This window comes from Macaca thibetana, chromosome 3 (genome assembly GCF_024542745.1).
Source record: "Macaca thibetana thibetana isolate TM-01 chromosome 3, ASM2454274v1, whole genome shotgun sequence".
NCBI classification, from domain to species: domain Eukaryota; kingdom Metazoa; phylum Chordata; class Mammalia; order Primates; family Cercopithecidae; genus Macaca; species Macaca thibetana.
Genome location: NC_065580.1, coordinates 141,344,337 through 141,369,508, shown reverse-complemented (window position 1 = coordinate 141,369,508; position 25,172 = coordinate 141,344,337). Strand labels below are relative to the sequence as shown.

Below are 25,172 nucleotides of genomic sequence, written 5' to 3'. Positions count from 1 at the left end.
ACCAATTAGTTTACTGATATCACACAATATAAAGTCAAAGGAGGTCAAAATAAGGGTGGTCATAATTCTTCTCCAACTGTGAATGTGAGAAGGGCATCCCAATCCCTCCACATGAGGAGGAGCATAGGTGGCTTTTCTACTGGCTACAGCTGTGGACCCACCTCATTCCCCAGCACATAAATATTCCTGTTAACCTTAATTAAATCACCTCTAGGCAGAGAAAGAAAGCTCTACATGCACAGCCCAGCAAAAAGCAGCACACAGCTGAAAGAAAAACTCAGAAGACAGATTTGAAAAAGAAAACTGGCGATGGATCTCATTCCAAACTTTGCCATGGATATGTGGGTTCTCCCAGCTACCAGCCTGGTGCTCCTCTACCTGTGAATAACTGTCCAGGCCATCTGCTCTGTAACTTTAGACTTTTAGTGCTAATCAGGCCTATTTTTCTTATTTGTTTTGAAGATGAAAGACATAATGGAGGGGAAGTTGCTTAAGCATTGAATGCCACAAACATAAATTATCATTATTGATCTGTTGGGGCTCATAACAAAACACTTGAAAACAGGGCACTGTGGCAAGCTGAGTACTTTGAACTAAAGGAGACTGGAGGATCTCAGAAATGGCCTCAGAACTAAGGTCTCTCTGACCTTCTCCTGCCTCCCCTACTTTCCCTCCAAAAGTACAGAGAGGGGCTTTCTCTGAAGTTCCTTTATCTGACTAAGGAAAGACCTGCCAGAAAGAATGCAGTTGTCTTTAGCACCTCCAAATAATATCATCAAACAGAATATTAACTTACAGGAAAGAAGTAGAAAGCTGATAATACTTATTCTTTGGAGCACTGCTATCTGACACACTTTATCTCCATAATAAAATAACCTTTGTTCATCATGCATTTTCTCCCCTTATCCTTCCACAGCTTGTGTCACCAATTCCCCACCAGAAGCCCTTAAATGTTTAGTAAGTCACAACGCTATTTAAGCTTCAACCACCTGGTCCTTATTTTAGTCTATATATTGTGAGTCTCCAGTGTGTATGCATTTCATACATGTGTATGCACTTTTTTTTTTGAGACACGAGTCTGGCTCTGTAACCCAGGCTGGAGTGCAGTGATGCAGTCATAGCTTACTGCAGCCTAGAACACCTGGGCTTAAATCATCCTCCCACCTCAGCCTCCCAAGTAACTGAGATGACAGTTGCTGTTTATCAATCCATTGTCAGGTTCTCAGACTCAAATATTAAGCCTCTAGATGAGGAACTGAAGTTTTCTCTCTCCACCTCCTACAGTTTTGATGAGACAACTAGGAAATAAAGTCACTCTGCCCCTTCTGAAGCTACCGTTGAGAGACCCTGAGACCTGACGAAGCTGGAGAAAGGTAGGAATTCTTACCCAGTCTGTCTCCTGTATCCCTGCCTGTGGAACCAGGTTGAACAAGAGGTAATATCACTACTTGTCTCATGTTTCTTTCCAAACTAGATTAGCAATAGAAAACCTTTTTGTAAACTTGTTCTTGGTATACAACGTCTAGTGTTTTTATTTTTGCTATGAGTGTTCTGCATTTCTGGTCCCTGCCCCTTCAGAGATGGTCTTTGTTTTCCTTCGTCTTTTTGTCATTTGTCAGAAAGAGGAGAATTGTAGGGCAGAACACAGGCATGAGGTCTTTTTATAAGCCTGTCATTTAAGCCTACCCAACAGACTAGTGAATTCATAATTCTCAGCAGACCAGCAACTTCATAATTCTCAGCAGACCAGCATCTGTTTAGACAAACTTTGCAGTGTATCTCTCAGACAAAAATCAAATGAGATCTTTCTTTTGTCTATTGTATGTCCTGAGAAATTGGCTTTGCTGCCAAGTGAGAACATCTCTCTCTGGTCTCTGTTACCTGGGGGCCTGATTGTTGGTTCACATCTGGCAGCTAGTCAAAAAGGCTAGGGCTTAAGACATGAAGTAGCAAGCAGCATTCTCTGCTTTGTCTGACCATGCCAGCTCACAGGGGAGTTAGTCTTAAAAGGTTCAAGTCCATAAGGGCTTTTGTCATCTCAACCTTCACCAAAATGAGTGACTGAGGCATAACTCTCAGTCACCGAGGATTATTGAGCCAGCTTGAGTGCCTGCCCAAGAAAAACGTAAGTTACACATGCATCTGTGGCCGGTTTTCTTTCCAAAGAGGTTCTCAGAGATTTAATATTGATACATTTTCCTTTAAAAATGGGGAGGGGCTGCTATGAGATGAATGATTACATACTTGTGAGACTTTAGTTAGTGCCTTGTCATATGATAAGGTGAACATTTAAAGAAAAAGTAATGGAGGAAATAGATCTCTCAGGGAATGGTGAGGGAAGGATTAATCTCGTCTTATCTTTACTCTGTACCTGGGAGGATAAGCTCATAACTGACATTATTGGTGTGGAATCTTTTGAAGGGGCTGCTTTCTCTTTCACCTTTGGGAAAGAAAGTCTAATGACAATAAGCAAAGAAGGGAGTATAATGAGGCATGCTGGACCTCCCTTTTCACCATGCCCTGGAATTCAGTTTTTTGGGTTCCTCTGGCGTCCACTTAGCTAACAGGGAGTCTGTTTAGTTGGTGGAGGGGGCTTGGGATTTTGTTTTTGGTTTACATTCTCCTTTATTTGGGCCAAGATTTTCCAGAGCCAACATCAATGGCAAACTTTTATTTGGTCTCATCATTGCTGTGATGGTGTGGCTGTCTGCCCCAAGTCCACCCTGTCCCTCCATGGGGCTCTTATGGCCAAAGGACTTAAAACCAAAAGACTAATAACTGATTTATATGTTCTAGGCCAGACAGGAATAGAGGTGGGAAGGCATTCATCAATCCTCAAAATCATTTTTAAGTAATAAAAGAGCCAAAAAACAAAAGTCAAAAGACTTGTCATGAAAGGCAAGGTTACAAAATTGACTTATCTGTCAGTTGTATGCATTGAACTACTGTAATCTAGGTTTTAGTTACAGACTGTAGCAATTAACTGTATAAAACTTGAGCATTTTGTTAAAACCATTTAAGCTAAGAAATTTAGAAACTCTGGTTGTCCTGCAAAGTTTTTTGTGGTCTCCCTAATATTTGTCCTAAAGTGGTCAGTACATTTATTTTTATAGATCTATTTGCATAAATTCTATAACTGGGAACAAGTGTACAAAGGTTATTGATGGCAGTGGCTGCTCCAGACAGCCTGCCACTGCCATCATGCCAGCTGCAACAGGGTGGCAGGCGGGGCTGCACACTCCATGGAGCCCTGCCCCTTCCAAGTTGGGGCAGGAGCTCCCTGGGTGCTGCAGCAGCCACCCAAACCACAGCTGCAGACCAGGCCTCCAGCTCCATGGAGCAGGCAGAAGTTCTCCCCAACCCAACCCCTACCACCCACCCCCAACTTTCCTCACCCCCCATCCCCCCTACCCTGAACAGCTGCAGCCACCCACTAGCTGCAGACTCAGGCATCCCTGTACTCTTGGGGGCCGAGGGAGGCCCCCTACCCTCACAGGATCCAAAGTGCCTGCTCCTGCTCCCTGGCTTCTCCCTGCTGTCAGCACCCTCTCAAATCTCAGAGCAAAGTCAGGCTGAGCCCTGGTGCCATGAATGGAAGCAGGAGGCAGACAGATTCCTGGGTAGAAGGAGGTGTGTCCTCGGTGAGGCCCCACCTTCAGGTCAGGGAGGGCCTGAAGGCTGGGGGCTGGGCTGCCAGTCCCACTGACCAGAGTGGGAACTTGTGATTCTTTTTCCAGCCCTCCCATGGCTTCCCAAGGACCAATCAGTGCACACTTCCTCCCCTCTAGGGCCCATAAAAGCCCCAGGCTCAGCTAGAGCTGAACAGACATCAGGAAGAGCAGCTACAGAGATGAACTACTCTCTCTACTGATAGCAGAAGACATTTAGACAACCAGCAGCAGAGAGGGGCTACCCACTCTAGGGCCTCCTCTCTGCTGAGAGCCTCAGAGACCTGCAGAGACATGCAGACTAGCAGCTGCAGAGAGGAGCAACCCACTCCAAAACCTCCTCTCTGCTGAGAGCTGCAGAGATGACAGGATGACCTACCTGCAGAGAGGAGCCTTCCAATCCAGGGTCTCTTCTCTGCCAGGAGCTGAACACTCATCGGGACACCCTGACTGTGGAAAGCAGCTACCCTCTGTTGGTCTCCTGTGAGCTGTTCTATTGCTCAATAATGCTCCTCTTCACCTTGCTTACCCTGCACCTGTCTGCATACCTCATTCTTCCTGGTCGAAGGACAAGAACTCAGGACCCACTGAATGGCAGAGGTAAAAGAGCTATAACACAAACAGGGCTGAAACATGCCCCTTGTTCACCATGTTGCAGGCAAAGAGAAGGAGAAAAGAGCTGCAGTCCCTCGGGAGCCAGACCTGGGAGCTCCCCAAAACAGGGTTGTGACTCTTTGGTATCCTGCAGTGCCTGGTGTCTCCAAGCTTGCAGGCACCACTGCATCCCCCAGTTCTAGCTGGGGAAACTACTCGCTGTGCACCTGGTCCAGCCACAGCCTCACAGAGAGCCAGTGCCCATGCCAGCACCCAGAGTTGCCTGCCACTGCAGCAGCTGCAGTGTCTGCCTGTGCAGTGGCCTGACCCCACATTTGCTCACACACCCCTCTTGGCTCCATTCCTGACTCACCCTTGGCAGGCATGGGATCCAGGCTGGTAGCATGGGCTGAATGCAGCCTGCCAATCCCAGTAGGTAGAACAAGTCCCGTAAGTCCAAGAAAACTTGGGCAGAGGTGCCACTGGCCAGAGGTTTTAGGCCATAAAAGCAACACCCCAAGGATCCGGTAATCTTATTGTGATGTCTTCTCCATAATTTTCTTATCTTTTTATGGAAATTTCTTGATTCGATTACTGAATTAAGGATGGAGCTCTCAGATAGGGTGATGAACTTTTTTTTTTTTTTTTTTTCTTTTTTGAAACAGTCTATTTCTGTCTTCCAGGCTGGAGTGCAGTGGTGTGATATCGGCTCACTGCAACCTCTGCCTCTCAGGCTCAAGTGATCCTCTTGATCACCTCAGCCACCCCAGTAGCTGGGATTACAGGCATGCACCACTACGCCCAGCTAATGTTTGTATTTTTAATAGTCATGGGGTTTCATCATGTTGGCCAGGCTGATATTGAACTCCTGGCCTTAAGTTATTCACCTGCTTCAGCCTCCCAAAGTGCTGGAATTACAGGCGTGAGCGTCCTCACCTAGCCAAAGAAAGCATTTTAATATTTGGCTGTACTATTAATAGTTCTGAAAAAGAAGTCAGTCTATTTTACCTGAGGACCTATCCCTTATAAACACTTTATCTAGGCTTTGATTTTTTAAAAAACTGAAGGTACCCTTTTGAGTGACACCAAAACCAGTAAATCCAGGCCTGTTGATATGTGGCACTGGGTAGGTTCTCCTGGGATTAGACTTTCCCAGGACTGACCAAGCCACAAGGGTTAGGAAAGCAAAATACCCACAGGGATGGGGCTTCTTAAGAGAAACTCCCCCGAGCACTGGACATGTGTAGAACAACAGGTGTGCTCTTCAGAAGCACCAGCTGCTCAGTCTGCAGAGCCAGCTCCAACAAGTGGGTTTATAGGGGTTTCAGGCCCATGTTCTACACTCCTGTAGCCCTTTTTATGACAGAACAACACAGAAATACAGGAACAAAGGAAAAGACTGTTTCTAGAGGAAAAAGGGATCGAACAATGTGATTATTCATAAGAGAAAGTACTAGACAGTACCCTAGAGTTGTTGCACCCAGTACTAGTCACACAAATCCTTTTCTTCTATTTATTAAGATTTTGCAGAGGAGACAAAGAGCAATTCTTGACATCTGCCCAGGTGGATCTCCCAGAATGAAAGGCCAGGAGCCTGACTGGAAAGAAATTCTTACTTTTCTCAGCCAGACATGGTGGCGTGTGCCAGCTACTTGGGAGGCTGAGATAGAAGGACCACTTGAGCCCAGGAGGTAGAGATTGCAGTGAGCTGAGATCATACCACTACACTCCAGCCTGGGTAATAAAGTGAGACTCTGTCAAAAAAAAAAAAAAAAGAAAAAGAAATTCTTACTTTTCTGCTGACTTACCAGTGCTTGGGCTCCCTTCACTGAGGCTTCTGAAAGAACAGAATGGCTTTGGTATCCTGCGCACAGGGACAGAACTGCAGAGGCCAAGAAAAATGTTTGTCCTTTCTCCTCTGAAGGTTTGCTTAAAAAAATCACCCACAAAGGAGATTAATGGGAGAAATAGCGTATATACTCATTCATATGTTCATGGAGGAGAAATACAGAGTGATTCTCCATTCTTAAGAAACAGTAAGTCTCAAAGAAAGAGACTTTCTTTCACTCCCTTTTATCCAGGAGTGAGAACAACTAGTTGAACAAAACTGACAGCTGTCAATCAAGTGGAAAGTCCAAAACTCATGAGAGACCCATCCAGTTTTCAGTCATCATGGAGGAGTGAGAGGGGCTCAATGGCCCCTGCTAGTACCAAGTTGCCAGGTCCCTGCAATGTTCCAGACAAAGACAGTGGTGGTAAAAAGAGAAAAGTGGAGGTAGAACGCAAATGGGGCAGCAGGAAGATATAGGACTCTCCATTTTAGGGTCTTCGAGTTTTTCAGATTTTCTGAGACATGGGTTAAGTCTTCAGGTTAGTCTCCTATTAAAACATAGCTAAAGTCCCAATTGTGTTTGAAACTTTCAAAAATGCAGATTGAAAGAAAGCCTTTTATTGTCTTTGAGACATCCAGACTCCTCTTGTCCTCATTGCATGCTTCAGAGTTCAATTTAGATGTATCTCTCACATCCCTTTCTATCGAGCCTTTACCTTTAAATTTTAAACTTGAAAAACTTCCAGAGTACCTGACAGTGATTGGTCAGAGACAGAGCCACCGGATTACCTGATGGCAGCCCTTAGAGACCATGGCCTTAGAACCTAGGTTATGCATAGCCCTCACCTTAGGAAGGAGTCCCTTCAAGGGCAAATAAAGTGTGATAGTCCTTGCAACACTGAAGCATGGAGTATCCTGTGAAGCATGAGCTTGCTTGATGCAGCATGAATGCACCCCAGGAAACATAAGCATGCCCCTCCAAGTGCAAGCGTACCCCAAAAGTGGGTAGCCATAGAGCCAGAAGGGCAGGTTCCCTGAAAAAAAAATAAAGACCTCAAGACCTTATCCTAAATGGGAGATCTTGGATGTGAGAGGATTTACTGACTTTTCCATAAAACAGCCAGGCCAGGAAGATAACTGAGCTTAGAGCACTCTTGCTGGTGCCAATGCATTGATTAGTCCAGATGGCACAAAGTAGAAGATCTTGGGAGCCAATTTTGATCCCTTCCTCATCACCAAGAAATACTAGCAAAGACTGTGGGATCTGTGGAGGACAGAAGGAGAGCTTCATTTTCTACAAAACACAGTCTGCAGATTGAGAAGATGCAGCCTTGGAGGTGGAGAGCTATAAAGTTAAAAACCACAGGGCAGGGAAGAGGAGTTAAGAACAGAGTCTTGATTGGACAGCCTTTAAGCCCCAAGTCACATGTCTCTTAATTGGCTATTCCAAGGTGGCCAGTTAGTTCTTACCACATGATCTGTTGGTGAGCAGTTGGAAAATTCCCAGGTACAGATTTTTTCAGAAAATGTTATTTGACTTGGCTACAGAAAAATAGGTTTTGCAACACTTACTAAGAACACAGAGAACATGACCATCACCTAAACCTGCCATGGCCTCTTGGGTTTGTTTTTGCTTTTGAGGCACAGGGAGTCCTTCTTGTCTGTTAACCTGGAGGCATAATTTGACAACCTAGATAACAAATAGAGATGGGTTTTCCAAAAATAATTATTTTTATTTGGGAATAAAGCATTGCAATGGGAACATGTGTGCCAGGGTAGACTCTGTGCATATTCAGGTAGGTAAAGTAAGACAAAGTTTAAAAAAGTAATGAGGAGAATTACATATTTGTTTTGGAATGATTATCCTTGGCTATAAAGATCAATAACAAAGCTGACATCAGTTTGAGGTTCGACAGGCAGTTGCTGGGCAGATGTTCTTGCAGAAGTATTTTTCTTTAGGTTTCTGAGAATCTATAACCTTTGGGCTTACCAATAGCAGCGATTGATTTGTTTACTGATTGATTGTTCACAGAATAGGAAATCAAAGGAGGCCAAAATAAGGACAGCCATAATTATTTGCCAATTGTCAGTTTGAAAAGGGTACCCAAATCCCTCCACACGAGGAGTAACATAAGTGGCTTTCCTACTGGCTGCAGCTGTAGACCCACCTCCTTCCCCAGCACATAAATATCCCTGTTAACATTAACTGAATCACCTCTGGGTAGAGAAAGCAAACTGTGTGTGCACAGCCCAGCAAAGAGCAGCACACAGCTGAAAGAAAAACTCAGAAGACAGAGTTGAAAAAGAAAACTGGTGATGGATCTCATTCCAAACTTTGCCATGGAAACATGGGTTCTCGTGGCTACCAGCTTGGTACTCCTCTATATGTGAGTAACTATGCAGGCATGTCTGCTCTTAACTCTAAGACCTGAAGTGCTAATTGGGCCCATCTTTTTCTTATTTGTTTTGAAAATAAAAGAGATAATGGAGGGGAGGTTACCTAAGTGCCAAATGCTATGAACACATAAAATATTATTAATCTGTTAGAGCTCTTAATACAACATTTGAAAATATAAAACTTAGGCTGGGCGTCGTGGCTTACGCCTGAAATCTCAGCACTTGGGAGGCGAAGGCAGGCCAATCATGAGGTCAGGAGTTCAAGACCAGCCTGACCAACATGGTGAAACCCCGTCTCTACTAAAAATACAAAATTTAGCTGGGCATGGTGGCACACGCCTGTACTCCCAGCTACTCAGGAGGCTGAGGCAGGAGAATTGCTTGAACCCAGGAGGCAGAGGTTTCAGTGAGCCGAGATCACACCACTGCACTCCAGCCTGGGCAACAGAGCAAGACTCCTTCTCAAAAAAAAAAAAAATGAAACTTTGTCATGCTGAGTACTTTGGACTCAAGAAGACTGAAAGATTTCACAAATTCCTTCAGAACTTCTGACTTTCTTCTGTCGACCCATCCCCCATTCTTTCCCTCCTGAAAGTGCAGGGTTGGGCTTGCTCTGAAGTTCTCTTATCTGACTAAGGGAAGATCTTCCAAAAAGAATGCAATTGTCTTGAGCCTCTCCAAATAATCTCATCAATCAGAAGACTAACTCACAGGAAAGGAGAAAAAGTTTGATAATACTTATTCTTTGGAGCACTGCTACCTGAGAGACTTTATCTCCATAATAAAATAACATGTGTTCATCATGCGTTTTCTCCCCTCACCCTCCCATAACTTGTGTCAGCAACTCCCTATCAGAAGCTGTTCCCCCGTTTTTAGTTCACAACGCTATTTAAGCTTTAATCATTCAGTCCTTATTTTAGTCTCATATATTGTGGGCCTCCAGTGCATATGCATGTAAAATTGTGTATGGATTTTAATTGTAACCACCCAAAGGATTCACCTTGCCCCCTGCCTAGACAGAGCCCATTCATCAAGTCAGGGGAATTGCAATAGAGAAAGAGTAATTCATGCTGCCAACAAAAAGAGCCAAACTCTGTACAATACCTGAAGAGATTTATTCTGGGCCAAATATGAGTGGCCATGACCCATGACACAGCCTTCAGGAGGTCTTGAGAACAGGTACCCAAGGTGGTCAGGGTGCAGCTTGGTTTTATACTTGTAGGAAGGCATGAGATATCAAATACATTTAAGAAATACATTGGTTTGGTCCAAAAAGGCAGGAAGGGTTGTGATTTTTGCAGAATTCTTTGTGATAGAGCAGACTCCAGAGAAATTGCAACAACTTAAAGTCTTTCAGATCTGGCCCCAAGAAGCTATAGGAGAGAAAAATCTGTCAGATCAACATTGCCTGCCTCTACTCCAATTGGAGCTGTTTCAAAACCAATATCTAGAAATCTTTTTATCTGGCTGCCCTGTGAACTCAGAAACTAGTCTGCTAAATGATTAACTTTTGGTCTTCTTTTGCTTTGGTAGAACAACCTTTTATTAAGTACCTGTTTAACTGCACCATATAGAGACCTAACTTTCATGACAGCACAGCTGCAACACCACCTCCTGAAATAAGGCACAGCTGTTTAACTGGATTGACATTGCTAGGAATGTGAGACTGGTTCAGACTGGTTTAATGTGATCCCTTGCGACTCAGCTACCAATTCAATTGTCGTCTCCACTAGCACCAACTCAGCTTTAGTATGTACATTTATGACAGGGGTATATTGGGGTTCCAAAAATGAAACCCCAAAATATGACACTTTGGCATGTTGAGGACTTTGAACCAAAGGAGACTGAAAGGTCTCAGAAAGGCTTCAGAAGGTAACTCTTATGTTCTCCTGTCTCCCAACCCTGCTATTTCTCCTAAAATACAGGGAGGGGCTTTCTCTGAAGTTCTCATACCTAAAGGAAGGACCTCCTAAAAAAAAGCCATGGTCTTGAGCCCCCTCCCTATAATCTCATCAAAAAGAATATTAGCAAGGCCAGGCATGGTGGCTCACACCTGTAATTCCAGCACTTTGGGAGGCTGAGGTGGGTGGATCACCTGAGGTCAGAAGTTCAAGACCAGCCTGGTCAACATGGTGAAACCCTGTCTCTACTAAATATACAAAAATTAGCTGGGTATGGTGGCAGGCACCTGTAATCCCAGCTACTTGGGAGGCTGAGGCAGGAGCATCGCCTGAACCCGGGATGCAGAGGTTGCATTGAGCTGAGATTGTGCCATTGCACTCTAGCCTGGGCAACTTCGTCTCAAACAAACAAAAAAAAGAATATTAACTCACAGGAAGGAAGACTAAAGGTTGAGAATACTTATTCTTTGGAGCACTGATGCCTGACAGACATTATAATAAGATGATTTTTGTTTATCATGCTTTTTCTCCCTTCACTGTCTCATATCTTGTGTTACCCACTTCCCATCAGAAGATGCTACAGTTTTGTATTTCAGAATGCTATTTAAGCTTCAATCATCAGGCCATTCTTTGAATATCATATCTTTCAAGGCTTCCATGCACATGCATGAGATAAATTTATAAGGATTATCTCCTATTAAATGATCCACTGTCAGTTCATTTCTCAGACTCAAATACCAAACCTCCATAGAGGAATGTTCTCTTGACCCTACAGATTTTACACAGATCCATTGAAGGAGTAAATAAACATTATCCACCCTCTCTTCATTCAACTTCCAATTTCTGTTACTGAGAGTGTTTGCTGACATCATTCAATCCCGGGGATACTTTATGATTGACTATGAGTTTTGATCTACCTGGACTAATCAACCAGAATTTACCATGGGCAGATAATGGATTATAAACAACTGGAAATCATGTTCAGTGGGAACCTCACCTACTTCTTTAGCTCCAGGCATTTTGGGGGCAGAAGGGAGACTCTAGGAGGTCTTATCTCATTACCTTCACTTCTGTATTCTGTGTCTATGGAAAGAGATATAGAGATATGTAGAAAGATTGCCCATTCATGATAGGCATAAATGGTTTCTTCCCCACTCCCATTCACCCACAGGGCATCATTTACTTAAGGCACCACAGGGCACCCCAGATTTCATGGGAGGCTTAAACTCAGCTCTTCTCTCCTTTCTGTTCCCCTGGCCTGGAAATGCCCTCTGTCCTGAAACTCAATTCCTCCACCCTGTAACATGCACAACAATTTACTTCTTCTTCTTTTTTTTTTTTTGAGATGAAATCTTACTCTGTTGTCCAGGCTAGAGTGCAGCCCCACGATCTCAGCTCACTGCAACCTCCACCTCCTAAGTTCAAGCAATTCTCCTGCCATAGCCTCCTGAGTAGCTGGGATTACAGGCATGCATCACCACACCTGGCTAATTATTATACTTTTAGTAGATAAGGGGGTTTCATCTTGTTGCCCAGACTGGTCTCAAACTCCCTGACCTCAGGTGATCCACCCATCTCAGCCTCCCAAAGTGCTGGAATTACAGGCATGAGCTACCACACCTGGCCACAATTTACTTCTATATGATGAAATTTTAGAGCAGAGGAGATCTAGAGGAAATCTCAACACTCTCTTCTTTTCTGTCACATTGTCCTTCCAGTCTCTGGGAGCTTAGCATCAGCAAAGAGATTTCTTTCTCCCCTCATATGAAATGTGCTAACAGTCTGAAAAGACAGGAGACTTTAAAACCAATTTGGATTTTAAATATTTGCTGCCCTTTAAGTTCTAGTACCAGAGGATACATCCTTCATTGGCGATGAGATTCCTGGCCTCATGGAGCAGGTAGAGAGGTGTCCTTATTTTTCTTTTTTCTTTGAGACAGAGTCTCACTCTATCACCCAGTCTGGAGTGCAGTGGTGCAATCTCGGCTCACTGCAACTTCTGCCACCCAGGTTCAAGTGATTCTCCTGCCTCAGCCTGCTGAGTAGCTGGGACTATAGGCGCGTGCCACCATGCCCAGCTAATTTTTGTATTTTTAGTAGAGACAGGGTTTCACCATGTTGACCAGGCTGGTCTTGAACTCCTGACCTCGTGATCCACCTGCCTTGTCCTGGGATTACAGGTGTGAGCCACAGCGCCAACCCAAGGGGCTATTTGTGATGTATGAGTAGGAAAAGATCCCCACAGAGGGAACCAAGCTCACAGCTGGGCCTGGCCAAGGTGCCACTGTGGGGTCCTTCAAACACATTCTCTTCATGCAGTTTTTCAGCTTTATCACATTTTATAAGATTTATTTATTTGTACCAAATAGGATCTAAGAAAAGCTAACCTACAAAGAAGAGAAATCAAGTTTCTAAATTCAACTGTCTGGAATATTTTATGGTTACTTATGCTATGTAGCACAGTGCATCTTTTCTATCAACAGAAATGTTCCTGAATTTTGGAAGGCCTCTCTTTCAGCTGAAAGCACATATAGGACATTTAAAACTATTTATGCACACCATAGTTTTCAGCCACACTTTCCTAATTTACCTTTATAGGGCCTACTTTGTGGCACCAGCAGCTGCATGGTTAAATTGGTGGGATGCAGCCTCTCTTTTTCCTCCGGTCTTCCATCCCTCAGTAACACCAGAGTGGGAAGTTCTGCAAGGATCCAGAACCTGCAATTGATGGAGTTCACACATAACCCATCAAAGATGAGTTTCAGGCAGGCCTGCCATAAGGAGCACCAGACTTAATGAGTTTTCCTGCAGAGGTAGTTGATGTACAGAAGCAGTAAACTGACTGCTGTGTGACTGATCATTTTGAGAAAAAAAAAAAAGTGAACACGACTGGCATTGTGTTTATCAAGTAAGGATCACCAGTTGGAGGGCCAGATTGCACAAGAGGAGGAACAGCCTTGAAATTTATTCTTTAGTCATTGGTTCCTCTGCATAGTGCCATTCAGAGAACAGACAGGTCAATCACATTTACTGTAGTTTATATAAATCAAATCATCTGGCCACAGAGATTTGCATGTAGCTGGAAGGTGCTCACATTTCTATGAAACCAATGGAAGCCATTCTGTAGAAATAAGAACACTATGATTCTTCCAAAGCTTCTCTGTGCAGGAATATTTAAGAATGGCCAGATCCTAAAACAAGGTCAGAGTTTAGAGAGAAGAAAAAGCATAAACAGCTCTGAGAAAACAAGAAAGACAGTGTCACCAAAGGGTCTCAGTGACCCTCTGTAATTCAATGGATGTAGTGATGCACAAATGCATTATCAGTTCAAAAGATGGAAAAAAGAAAACACCTCACCTTTTTTGCCTAGTGATATGGTTTGGCTCTGTGTCCCCAGTCAAATCTCGTCTTGAATTGTAATCCCCATGTGTCAAGGAAGGGACCTGGTGGGAGGGATTGGATCGTGGGGGTGGTTTCACCCATGCTGTTCTCATGATAGTGAATGAGTTCTCACAAGATCTGATGGTTTTAAAAGTGTGGCATCTCTCTCTCTCTCTCTCTCTCTCTCTCTCTCTCTCTGTCTGTCTGTCTCTCTCTCTCTCCTGCCTCCATGTAATACATGCCTTGCTTCCCCTTCACCTTCCACCATGTTTGTAAGTTTCCTGAGGCCTCCCTAGCCATGGAGAACTGTAAGTCAATTAAACCTCTTTTCTTCATAAATTACCCAGTATCAGATAGTTCTTTATAGCAGTGTGAAAATGGACTAATACACCTAGAAAGAGAATTTCCAAATCAGGAAAGAATCAATTAACTAAATAGATATGCATGAATGAAATGCCCTGGAAGAATTCCAGCCTGAACCTTTTAAGAGCACTCAAATTTGGGAACATTTATTAAGCATTCACTCTAACACTGGGATCATGCAGATTTTAGCTGCTTTTAGTTAATCATTGTGACTTTTTGGGGTCTCACAGAGGAGGCAGCAAAAAAGATGAGGATTGAAATGTAGTGGGATTTTAAGGAATCAGAGAGACCGATGGGGTTCAGGAGGATATTTATTAATTATTTAGGTGCACCAGCCCAGTCGGATTAACATCCAGAGGACTGAGCCCTGAACAAAGAATTAAGTTACCTTTTAAGCATTTCATGGGAGAGGGGAGATCTGTGCAGAGGGAAGCATACTATAGAAGCGAGAAACAAATACAGTTATTCAACTGAGACATGCATTACATCATTTCTTACTTTTCAAGGAATCACATGTTTTGCAACTTGAGTTTATCTGTCTAGTGACCTTGCAGTTGCACAGCTAGGGAAACAGGGTCTTCACAATGCCTGGGAATGGAGGAGAGATAAGGCTCACTAGACTCAGAAAAAGAGGCAGTTAGTTTTTAAAAGACTCCAGCTCTTTCTGTTTTTCAGGGGAAGTTGGGTTTTTTACATACAACTGAGTTTCTTCTTACACGCTCTTTAATTTCTTTTAATTCCTGTTCCATTCCCCCCTTTGGTGCTTTTTATAACAGAGGTGAAAATAGAAAGCACCACTATTTGCCACCTCAACACGGAGCTGAGCTTTTTCTTCTACCGGCAGCAGCTGATATCTAGTTAAGCCACAACTGCGCGGTAGTGTGTTGGGCTACTATTGCCTCTGTAGTTGACTGAATACTCCTAATAAACAGGGGTAAAAGGCAAGGGAGGATGAGGCAAATGCCAAAAATAAGTAAGAACCCACTAATGAGTGTTCTGAATTCTCCAAAGACTGACAACCATCCTCCAAATAAGGAATCTGGGGGCCACCCTGACCAAGTCTGAACTGGAACACGTGCCATCTCACGCATTCTAGCTGTGATTTTCATGACAGCTTGACCATTATCATCAACTTCTAAGCAACATTTGGTTAAATTAAATTTTTCACATACTCTTCCTTCTGAGGCTAAGAGTTCATCTAAAGCCAGCCTATTTTGATATACAAGATTTCTTATTTGTTTTGCTTGTATTGCCAATAAATCTAGTGCCCTTGATGTTTTATTGGTTATGATTTCAAGGACTGCCTGCAACCTTATGATACAGTTGAGCATATAGATGGGGTACGGTACCCCCATGACTTGTGTTGCACCTAGGTAGCTGGCCTATAGTATTTAATGATTCTTTCAGGAGACCATTTATTATCTTTCCAGTCTCCTATGTCCACATCTTTTTTGATATTTGTGTTTATTTTTGTGATTATGCCTCTTCTAGTTCTTCTTTCATTTTCATCATAAACGGGATATTCTAAGAGTTCCCCTTGCTTTAGAGGAATTAGAAACAAGGATGGCTTGATTGTTTCTAACACACAAGCCCCTGTCCATTTAGCCAGCAGTTGCTGATATGCCCGTGCTCCACAGGTCCAATATAGGCCAGAGGGTGCTTTCTAAGCATTTGGAGCCTCTAGCTGATGCCAAATGTGGCTTACAGTAGAGAATCAAGAGAAAGGGTTTCCATCTGGTAAGCAGGAGTCGTTCTGGGCATTTCTTCAATAGAGTTTTGTTTTTAGTCTCATCATAATACTGTTGCCCTAAGCAGGTTGTTTCTCCTACTGCCTCTGTGAAAGCCTTTCCTTACTGGGCAATACAGTACTTTCCAATTATGGAGGTTTTTAACAACCAAACACTGGCTGAGGCTGTTGGTTCACTGGTAGGGTAAGTGAAGTGATCTTGTGACATTGCCTCCCATGGCCACTGGTCCCCCATATTAGTTCCTCCACTTACACAGCATGAGGAAATTCCTAAGCTGCCAACTATGTTTTCAGCTAGTTGAGCAAATAAGTTTTTGGTTGATGGGGGAAGCTCAGGCACTGGCTAATCAAAATGCTTATAGAATGACTTATGGACCCGGAATTGCAGGGTTGGACACATTTGAGTTCTTCTAGTCTTTTTGATAATCAGTAGTGGAACTTTAAGGCCTGCTGCTTGTCTATCAATTCATAATAGTGCTGTCTGTCCTGTAGACCAAAAAGGTAGTTCTGGCTTTAAGACAGTAAAATTTAAAGGATTGCTTGTCCTTGTCTCACAATCTGGTTTGGTTGACATACTACTTAGCAGAGCAGTCTTTCCTGAATATAGGTGTTGGAGCTGTGTTAGTGTAGACCACTGAATGTTACAGTCTGGGCATCCGATTTGTGGTTCTCCATATAGATGTTTAGGACTGCTGTTGCTAAGCCTCTCTTGTGTCAAACCATTGCAGACTGCTTCTGGTTTTTTAGGATTATGAGCATACGTGGCATGGTAGGCATCAAAATACAAGGAAATAGGCCTTTTATACAAGGGAAGGTCTTCTTTAGTTCGAGTTGTAAGCTCTCCTTCTTTTTCTCAATCTGATTTAATATGTATCTCAAACCAGAATTCATAGGGTAAGAGCATAGGGTCAGAACATACATATAGCTGATTATTTCCTGGGTCACAGACTGAATAGGTGGTCTGGTTGTATGCGCAGGTTCCTAACTTGGTTCCTGTACATTCATAGTAGGTATGATACAGTAGAGTTTTAACTATGGTATTCCTTACCCAGGTAGTGTGTACACAGTGTGAGCATCCTTCTAGAGATTTCTCCCTTTTAGTGTAGGCAGAAATGGTAACAACATTAGTGAATGTAATAGAAACGTGCTTACTCTACACACGAGCATGGCAAACCTTCCTCTGGGCATAGACATTTGCAGCATTTGCAGTAATAACATAACAACAGAACAATCAGTATTGACAGAATTATGACTAGGCTTATAAATTGTATCCACATTTACTTATCCGGAGATGGTCCTCTTAGTTTCGGCTGTGCATAGACTAGTCAGCTTCTGGGATGTGACTAGAGTAGAGCTTGCAGGAATCCCTGAAGCTTCAGCCAAAATCAGTTTTTCAGGCCCCACCTGAGGAATGTCCATCCCTGTATGTGCCAATCTACCCATCTTTGGCCAAAATAAGGCAGAAGGCAGAGTCAGGAGCACCTGGAGACTCGGGCTTGGAAGAAAGTAAGGCTCAGTCCTTTGGATGTTAATCCGACTGGGCCGGTGTACCTAAATAATTAATAAATATCCTCCTGAACCCCATCGATCTCTCTGGTTCCTTAAAATCCTGCTACAAAATATAATTTTTGCTGTTAGAATTTCTGTTATTTATCGCCTCCATGTTACCTCCCTCCCTTGAACATTCCAGTTCCCAAGGTAATGTCTGGCCAGCCCCATATCTATAAATTTACAGTTTCTGTAACCTGGCTTTCTCTTTTATTTTATAGTTATGGGACTCATTCACATAAACTTTTTAAGAAGCTGGGAATTCCTGGGCCAACCCCTCTGCCTTTCCTGGGAACTATTTTGTTCTACCTTAGGGTAAGTGTTATTTGAGCTCCCTCTTTTGCTTCTTATCAATGCAAACCCAAGCTTAGTCCTATCAGTAAAAATGTTCCTCCTCAGGAGGAAGTGCCAGTGTTTTACACTTTCAGAAATGGTGTGTAGGCCCTACCCAGAGCATGGCCAGGTGTACACCAGGACTTCCATGTTAATGGTCAGGGGGCTTGGGTTTGCCTCAGTTGAACGGCACAGATATCTGGGAGATCAGCACTTGAAGTTCAGGACTTGATGTTCAGACTTTGCGAACCGTAAAGAGGACTTTCCTTTTGCCCTGTGCAGATTTCTGAGAAGGTACAGTTGTCCTTAGTATTAAGAGAAAAACAGAAATGGGGAAATGGGAGCCCCAGTAGCGGCTTGTTAGTGTCGTGTACCAGACTCAAACTTTGCTGTTTGTAGCAAGAGCTCTGGTAGCCTTTTGTTTCCTTCCTCCTGGACAGCTTTGAAAATTCAGTTCTTTAGGCAGCTATTCACCACTGGATAATTCGCACATACTTGAATTCTGTCAAGAACTGTTAAATTCCTTGCAGGTAGTTCCATAGTTGTGCTCCAGCTTCTTCTCCCCATGATGTATTTTACAGATTTGAGAGGAAGAACTAGAAGGTTCTACTTTCCTGCTGCTTTTCCTCAAAGGCAGCACCCTGTGAGTGAGCCTGAGCAGGGAGTGCTTATACTGAAGACAACATGGTGGCTGTCCATCAACTTCAGATATTTAACCACAAAATGAGCTCTGTTTTTTTTTTTTTAAAGAAAGGCAAAATTACTTAACAAAATAACTAGAAAGGGAATAATTTGACAAACGTATTCAAAATTTAATTATCTAAACAGGAGGTAATACGTGTCTCATGGACTATGAATTTTGACTGAGCCTTGTGGTTACCCTGGTCTGTTGCTCCACCAAGGGCCTGGGGCCAAAATGGAAAGTCACAAGTGTATGTCCACAAGGCCAGTAAGAAAACCTATGTATAGGTTGCTCTCTGACTCAAGTTTTCTGTCTTACAGACCTGAGGCCTGTTTCTCAGATTCTAATTCTCCCAACTGAGGCCTTCATTGCCAAATTACCACTTCAGAATTTCATCCTTTTTTACCCTCTGAAAAAGCAATAATTTTCTCTTCATATTTCCCAGGTCAATCCTTTAGTAAATCCACATTTCCTGGGCCATATGTTGCCTAGTGAGAACATCAAAACTGAAACAAGGAAGCAGGAAGGTTTGTTTTTAAGTGTCAGAAGTGACAACTCTGAGTGAATACTGTAATGTGCTGTCTGACATCTAGAGGTGGCATTTCCCACACTTATTATGTGTTAAGCTGGAAAACTGGAAAGTGAGTCCATTCTGTCATTTGCCCACTCACTCATTTTCTCACTCAACAAAATGCCTTGGACTTTTATTTAAATCTGCTAGACTAAAAGTGGTCCCTGATGTGTTTGACTTTCTAATTCAGCTAGAATTCTAGAAAGAACACAAGAGATAGATGAAAAGGATACTGAACGAGGAGATAAAAGATAGCACATTCCCTTGAGACACTCACTCACTTTCCCTCAGCCTCAGTTTCTTCATGTTCCCATGGTGGTGATAATTCAGGGATTTATGAGATTGCAGAGACAACATATGCAGAAATGAAAGCACATCAGAAAGACAATAAGTTGCTTAGTGTTCATAGACAAAAGTAAGTCATTCAATATCTACACTAGTTAGAGAAAATTTAAAAGTGACTTTAAATTCTCCACTTCAAATATCTTCTCTATTTTCTCTCCTTTTCCTTAAGAGGTCTCTGAATAAGATTCCTGGCTGGGCGTGGTGGCTCACGCCTGTAATCCCAGCACTTTGGGAGGCCGAGGCAGGAGGATCACCTAAGGTCAGGAGTTCAAAACCAGCTTTGCCAACATGGTGAAACCCTGTTTCTACTAAATATACGAAAAATAGTCAGGTGTGGTGGTGGGCCCCTATAATCCCAGCTACTTGGGAGGCTGAGGCAGGAGAAGAGCTTGAACCCAGAAGGCGGAGGCTGCAATGAGCCAAGATCACACCGTTGCACTCCAGCCTGGGCAGCAGAGTGAGACCCCATCTCAAAAAAAACAAAACAAAACAAAACAAAAAACCTCTAACTGCCAGTAAATGGTAGCAAGCCTAACGTCATTGTATTTGACTTTTTTGCCCCAGTTAAATGTAGGGTTCAGTACATTTGAAATAATAATTGAATTGTATTTTGTTTCTTCTGCCAGGGTCTTTGGAAATTTGACAGAGAATGTAATGAAAAATATGGAGAAATGTGGGGGTGAGTATTCTGGAAACTTGCATTAGATAGAGCTGTTGCTATGTTGAGTGATTTTTACTGCAGAGAGAACAATCTCAGCCCAGAGTCCGTTTGGATAAACTTCTTGTCAACCTAAGTAACAAACAGAGAGAGGCTATCTTTTTTTTTTTTTTTTTTTTTTGAGATGGAGTCTCGCGCTGTGTCACCCAGGCTGGAGTGCAGTGGCGCGATCTCGGCTCACTGCAAGCTCCGCCTCCCAGGTTCACGCCATTCTCCTGCCTCAGCCTCCGAGTAGCTGGGACTACAGGCACCTGCCACCACGCCCGGCTAGTTTTTTGTATTTTTAGTAGAGACGGGGTTTCACCATGTTAGCCAGGATGGTCTCGATCTCCTGACCTCGTGATCCACCCGCCTCAGCCTCCCAAAGTGCTGGGATTACAGGCTTGAGCCACCGCGCCCAGCGAGAGAGGCTATCTAAAAGAAAAAGATGATCTGGGAATTGAGCATTGCAAGGGGAATATACATGTCATAGGAAACTCCATGCATATTTGGGATGTGAACAAAAATAAAATCTTTCGGACTCTAAACTCACTATGCCGAAGGGAAAGTTGAGCTTGAGAATTAAGTCATACATTACTGCCTTCCTTTTTAACCCAGACAGATAGCTGTAATTTCATCACCCTGAGCAATAGCTTCATACATAAGCCACACTTCCACAACAATAGTAAAGTGGTGTCATTTGTCTGGGGTAATACCCGAGGTTTGTTGTCCCACGCCAAGGAAATTAAGGATGTGGACACACAAGGAGTAAGGTTAAGAGCAGAGGTTGGATAGGTGAAAGAGAAAAGCTCTCTCCCACAGAGAAAGGGGGTCCCCAGTGGGTCTTCCGATCTGTAGTAAAGTGCAGGAGGTTTTATAGACGAGCTTAAGGAGGCAGTGTCTGATTTACATAGGGCATGAAAGATTGGTTGGACCAGGTGTGCCATTTGCATAGCACATAAAAAACTGGTTAGGACTAGGTGTGCTGTTTGCATAACACGTGAAGAAGTTGGCTGCCCCACCCTAATATTTTATTATGCAGATAGGTTCTCTACCTGGCTGGCACCATGTTGCCTGCTTTTTTACTGTACCTAAGGTGACAAAGATAAGGGAAGATGGAGCCTCCATGTTGAACATACCTGGCTTCCAAGGTAGCCCTTTTCTATTGGCACAGTTGCCGACATTTACCCATGCAAGCTTCCAGCTTGCGTATTGATGTCTGCAGCTTGATTTTTTTCAGGCTGCTCTTTGTTAGAAAAGAAATGATTTGGGGGGCAGCTTTGTATTAAAAGGGAATCCTTGCTGAGGACCCCTTTGCCTTCACTATCTGCCTAAATAATTTTTTTCTAGCTCCTATATCAATAGAAGGCTACATATCTTTCTGGATGGTTTCCCTCACAAGTTGCTCATATGGAAATTCCTCATAAGCCCCTAAATGCTTCATGATACACATCTGCCCTATAAACCAGCCCTATCATTGAGTTCTGTGACTCACACCCTGATCATGTAAATTACCAGCTTATCACAAGTACAGAACAAGGACAAGACCAGAAATCATCCTTCCACCTACCTTGAGATGAATATGTAACTGACTTTTCCTCTACTCTCTCTTTTCATGTGTATATCTTATGTAAAATGTAGATTTTCTGAGTACAACATGAATGCATAATTGATTTTTTCCTCTACTCTGTCTTTTCACATGTAAAATGCAGATTTAATGAGAGCTAATTGGTGCCTTACAGAAATGTAATCATTTGCACACTGCCTACTCTTTCCCCCTTTTTTCCTTCCTGCTGGTTCCTTCCTCTTTAAATTCAGAAGTTCCCAAAACCATCTTTGGAAAAACACAGATCACAGCTACCCCTGTGGCTCATGTGTTTCCAGATGTACCCTCAAGCTTTGACTCAATAAACCTCTATCAATCAAGACACCTGCCTCAGTCACTTTTTGGTTAACACCTTGGTGACCACAATGGGATTCCCTGAATGGAGTCTGGCCCTCAACCTGCAGAAATTTTCACATCAGTGTGCTAGAACCAGCTAGAGCTTTTTATCACTCTAACCAATTGTCTCATGTGTTGAGGTCTGGGAGTGTCTTCTTCTAGAGATCCTTGATCTCCCACAAACTGTTGCTTGAGACCTGAATTTTCTTCTGCCATACAGCACCTTTCTGGGAGTTTTTACTTACTTCCAATAAGGAAGGTGAGTTTCCTGCTTCCATAATGATGGAGAACAGTTTTTAGCTTGAGCTCCACCTCCACGTAAGGAGCTGATGTAGGGCTTCCTTTTGGAATTTGGTAGCTGAGGATCAAGGTTATTGTCAGCTAGCTATAACTTCCCCATATGCTTGGAGATCTTGACCCTCTGTAAATTGTGTGATAACATTCTGTTTTGGGTTTCAATCTACCTTCCACTAGGTTTTACCAACCCTTGGCCCCCTCTAATGTTTACTGGAATTCCCACAGCTACAAAATGTCAATTTTCCCCTCTAGAAACCCCAACCAGTTAAGAAAAATCAATATGCACCCAAAATATATTTCTTTGACACTTTTCTCTTTTGAGATGGAGACTTGTTCTTGTCACCCAGGCTGGAGTGCAATGGGGCGATCTTGGCTTACTAAAACCTCTGCCTCCCGGGATCAAGCAATTCTCCTGCCTCAGCCTCCTGAGTAGCCAGGATTATAGGCACCCACTACCATGCCCAGCTAATTTTTGTATTTTCAGTAGAGACAGGGTTTCAACATGTTGTCCAGGCTGGTCTCGAACTCCTGACCTCAGGTGATCTGCCCACCTTGGCCTCCCAAAGTGCTAGGATTACAGGCATGAGCCACCATGCCTGGCCTACAAATTTTTTTTTTTTGAGACGGAGTCTCACTCTGTCACCCAGGCTGGAGTGCAGTGGTGTGATCTTGGCTCACTGCAAGCTCCGCCTCCTGGGTTCACGCCATTCTCCTGCCTCAGCCTCCCGAGTAGCTGGGACTACAGGCGCCTGCCACCACACCCAGCTAATTTTTTGTATTTCTAGCAGAGACAGGTTTTCACCATGTTAGCCAGGATGATCTCGATCTCCTGACCACGTGATCCACCTGCCTCAGCCTCCCAAAGTGCTGGGATTACAGGCGTGAACCACTGCGCCCTACACATTTTTGTTAATTGAGATGGAGTCTCACTCTGTTACTCAGGTTGGTGCAGTGGTGCCATCTTGGCTCACTGTAGCCTCTGCCTCCTGAACTCCAGTGATCCTCCCACCTCAGCCTCCCAACTTTGACACATTTTAATGTGCCTTACCAGAACTTCTCTTGTCTGAATCTAGGGAAGAGTAGAAAAGGATCTGATACATTCTCTGAGGGCTATTACCTACGAGGTTTTCTTTGCATAACAAGGCCACCTTTCCAGCCTCTCTCTCCCTATGTGCTATTAGAATAAGTACTTCATTAGAAATTCTAATTGTCAATGACAAAAATAGTGGGAGCCTTTGAATTAAGACTTCTAAATTTAAAATTTTGGTGACCTTTTATTCTAAACAATTAATTAAAAGATCAAATGTTTTAAAAGAACCATAAAATGGTCATGTCTATCCTTAAAAGTTATCTTGACTAAATTAATAGCAAAAATATGACCAAACTCACTATGCCAAAATGAAAAGTTATGGTTGGAAACTGAGTCATGCAATACTGCCTTCCTTTAGTTCAAATCATATAGCCGTAATTTCACAATGCCGTGTCATAACCTCATACAAAAGCCAGATTCCCAAAATGATATCTCCCCAGATGGCTTACCTCATAAGTTTCTCACAAGGACATTCCTTATGAGTCCTGAAATCTTTTAGGATACATATCCTCCTTCCCCACCATGAACCAGCCCTTAAAACCAAGTTCTGTTGAATCTCACTTACCCTGACAATGTCCATTTCCGGTTTATCTCGGCAGGCACAGGACAAGGACAAGACCAGGAAATTATCCCTCCACCTAATCAGAGTTAAATGCGTAATCGACTTTGCCTCTATTCTCTCTTTTCACATGTTTGCATTATCTTACGTAAAATGAAGACTTCTTTGTCACAATACAAATATATAACTGACTTTTTCCTCTATGCCCTCTTTTCACAAGCAAAATGCAGATTTGCTGAGCACTTCTCAGAGCCTTGCAAGAATGTGACCGTTTGCCTCACTACCTACACACTCTCCCTCTTCTCTCTCCTGCTTGCTCTTTCTCCTTTAAATTCTGAAGTTCCCAAAATCCTCTTTAGAAAAAGCACAGGTCACAGAGCCTCCTGTGGCTGGTGTTCTTCCCAGATGTATTCTCAAACTTTGGCTAAAGGAAACTATTAATCAAGACTCCTGTCTCTTGTCACTTTTTGGCTAACAAGAAGATAAAAGAAGACAGTATTTTAAAAAATAATAATGAAAAGGATTACATTACTGTTTGCTTTATTTTATTTTATTTTATTTTATTTTTTTATTTTACTTTTTTTTTTGAGACAGAGTCTCGCTCTGTCACCCAGGCTGGAGTGCAGTGGCCGGATCTCAACTCACTGCAAGCTCCGCCTCCCGGGTTTACGCCATTCTCCTGCCTCAGCCTCCCGAGTAGCTGGGACTACAGGCGCCCACCACCTCGCCCGGCTAGTTTTTTGTATTTTTTAGTAGAGACGGGGTTTCACTGTGTTCGCCAGGATGGTCTCAATCTCCTGACCTCGTGATCCACCCGTCTCGGCCTCCCAAAGTGCTGGGATTAGCTTTATTTTATTTTATTTTGACATGGAGTCTCACTGTGTTGGCCAGGCTGGAGTGCAGTGGTGCAATCTTGGCTCACTGTAACCTCCACCTCCCAGGTTCAAGTGATTCTCCTGCCCCAGCTTCCCAAGTAGCTGAGATTACAGGGATGAGCCACCATGCCCAGTTTATTTCTGTATTTTTAGTAGAGATGGGGTTTCACCATGTTGGCCGGGCTTGTCTCGAACTCCTGACCTCAAGTGATCCACCCACCTCAGCCTCCCCAAAGTGCTGGAATTACAAGTGTGAGCCACTGCACCCAGCCTATAATGAAATACTTTAAACACACAAGAGATTATGGAGAATGGTATAGGGAATGTCCAAGTATACACCACCTGGACATA

At 43.3% G+C, this 25,172-nt stretch overlaps 1 protein-coding gene across 7 annotated transcripts in view; it reads left to right on the top strand.

The window, feature by feature from the left end:
• Window positions 1-3,836: 3,836 nt before the first annotated feature.
• The window catches only part of LOC126950478 (cytochrome P450 3A43), a 44,312-nt gene continuing 22,976 nt past the window's right edge, over window positions 3,837-25,172 (top strand). For 2 of the 7 annotated variants that reach the window (XM_050784032.1, XM_050784031.1), the window contains exons 1-3: window positions 4,176-4,268; window positions 5,784-8,480; window positions 17,652-17,745. In XM_050784032.1, the coding sequence (XP_050639989.1) occupies window positions 8,410-8,480; window positions 17,652-17,745 (165 nt within the window). In that variant the 5' untranslated portion in view covers window positions 4,176-4,268; window positions 5,784-8,409. Of the gene's footprint in view, window positions 4,269-5,783; window positions 8,481-17,651; window positions 17,746-19,987; window positions 20,041-25,172 lie in introns of those variants that run through there. The other 5 variants (XM_050784029.1, XM_050784036.1, XM_050784030.1 and 2 more) reach the window with 5 other exon arrangements.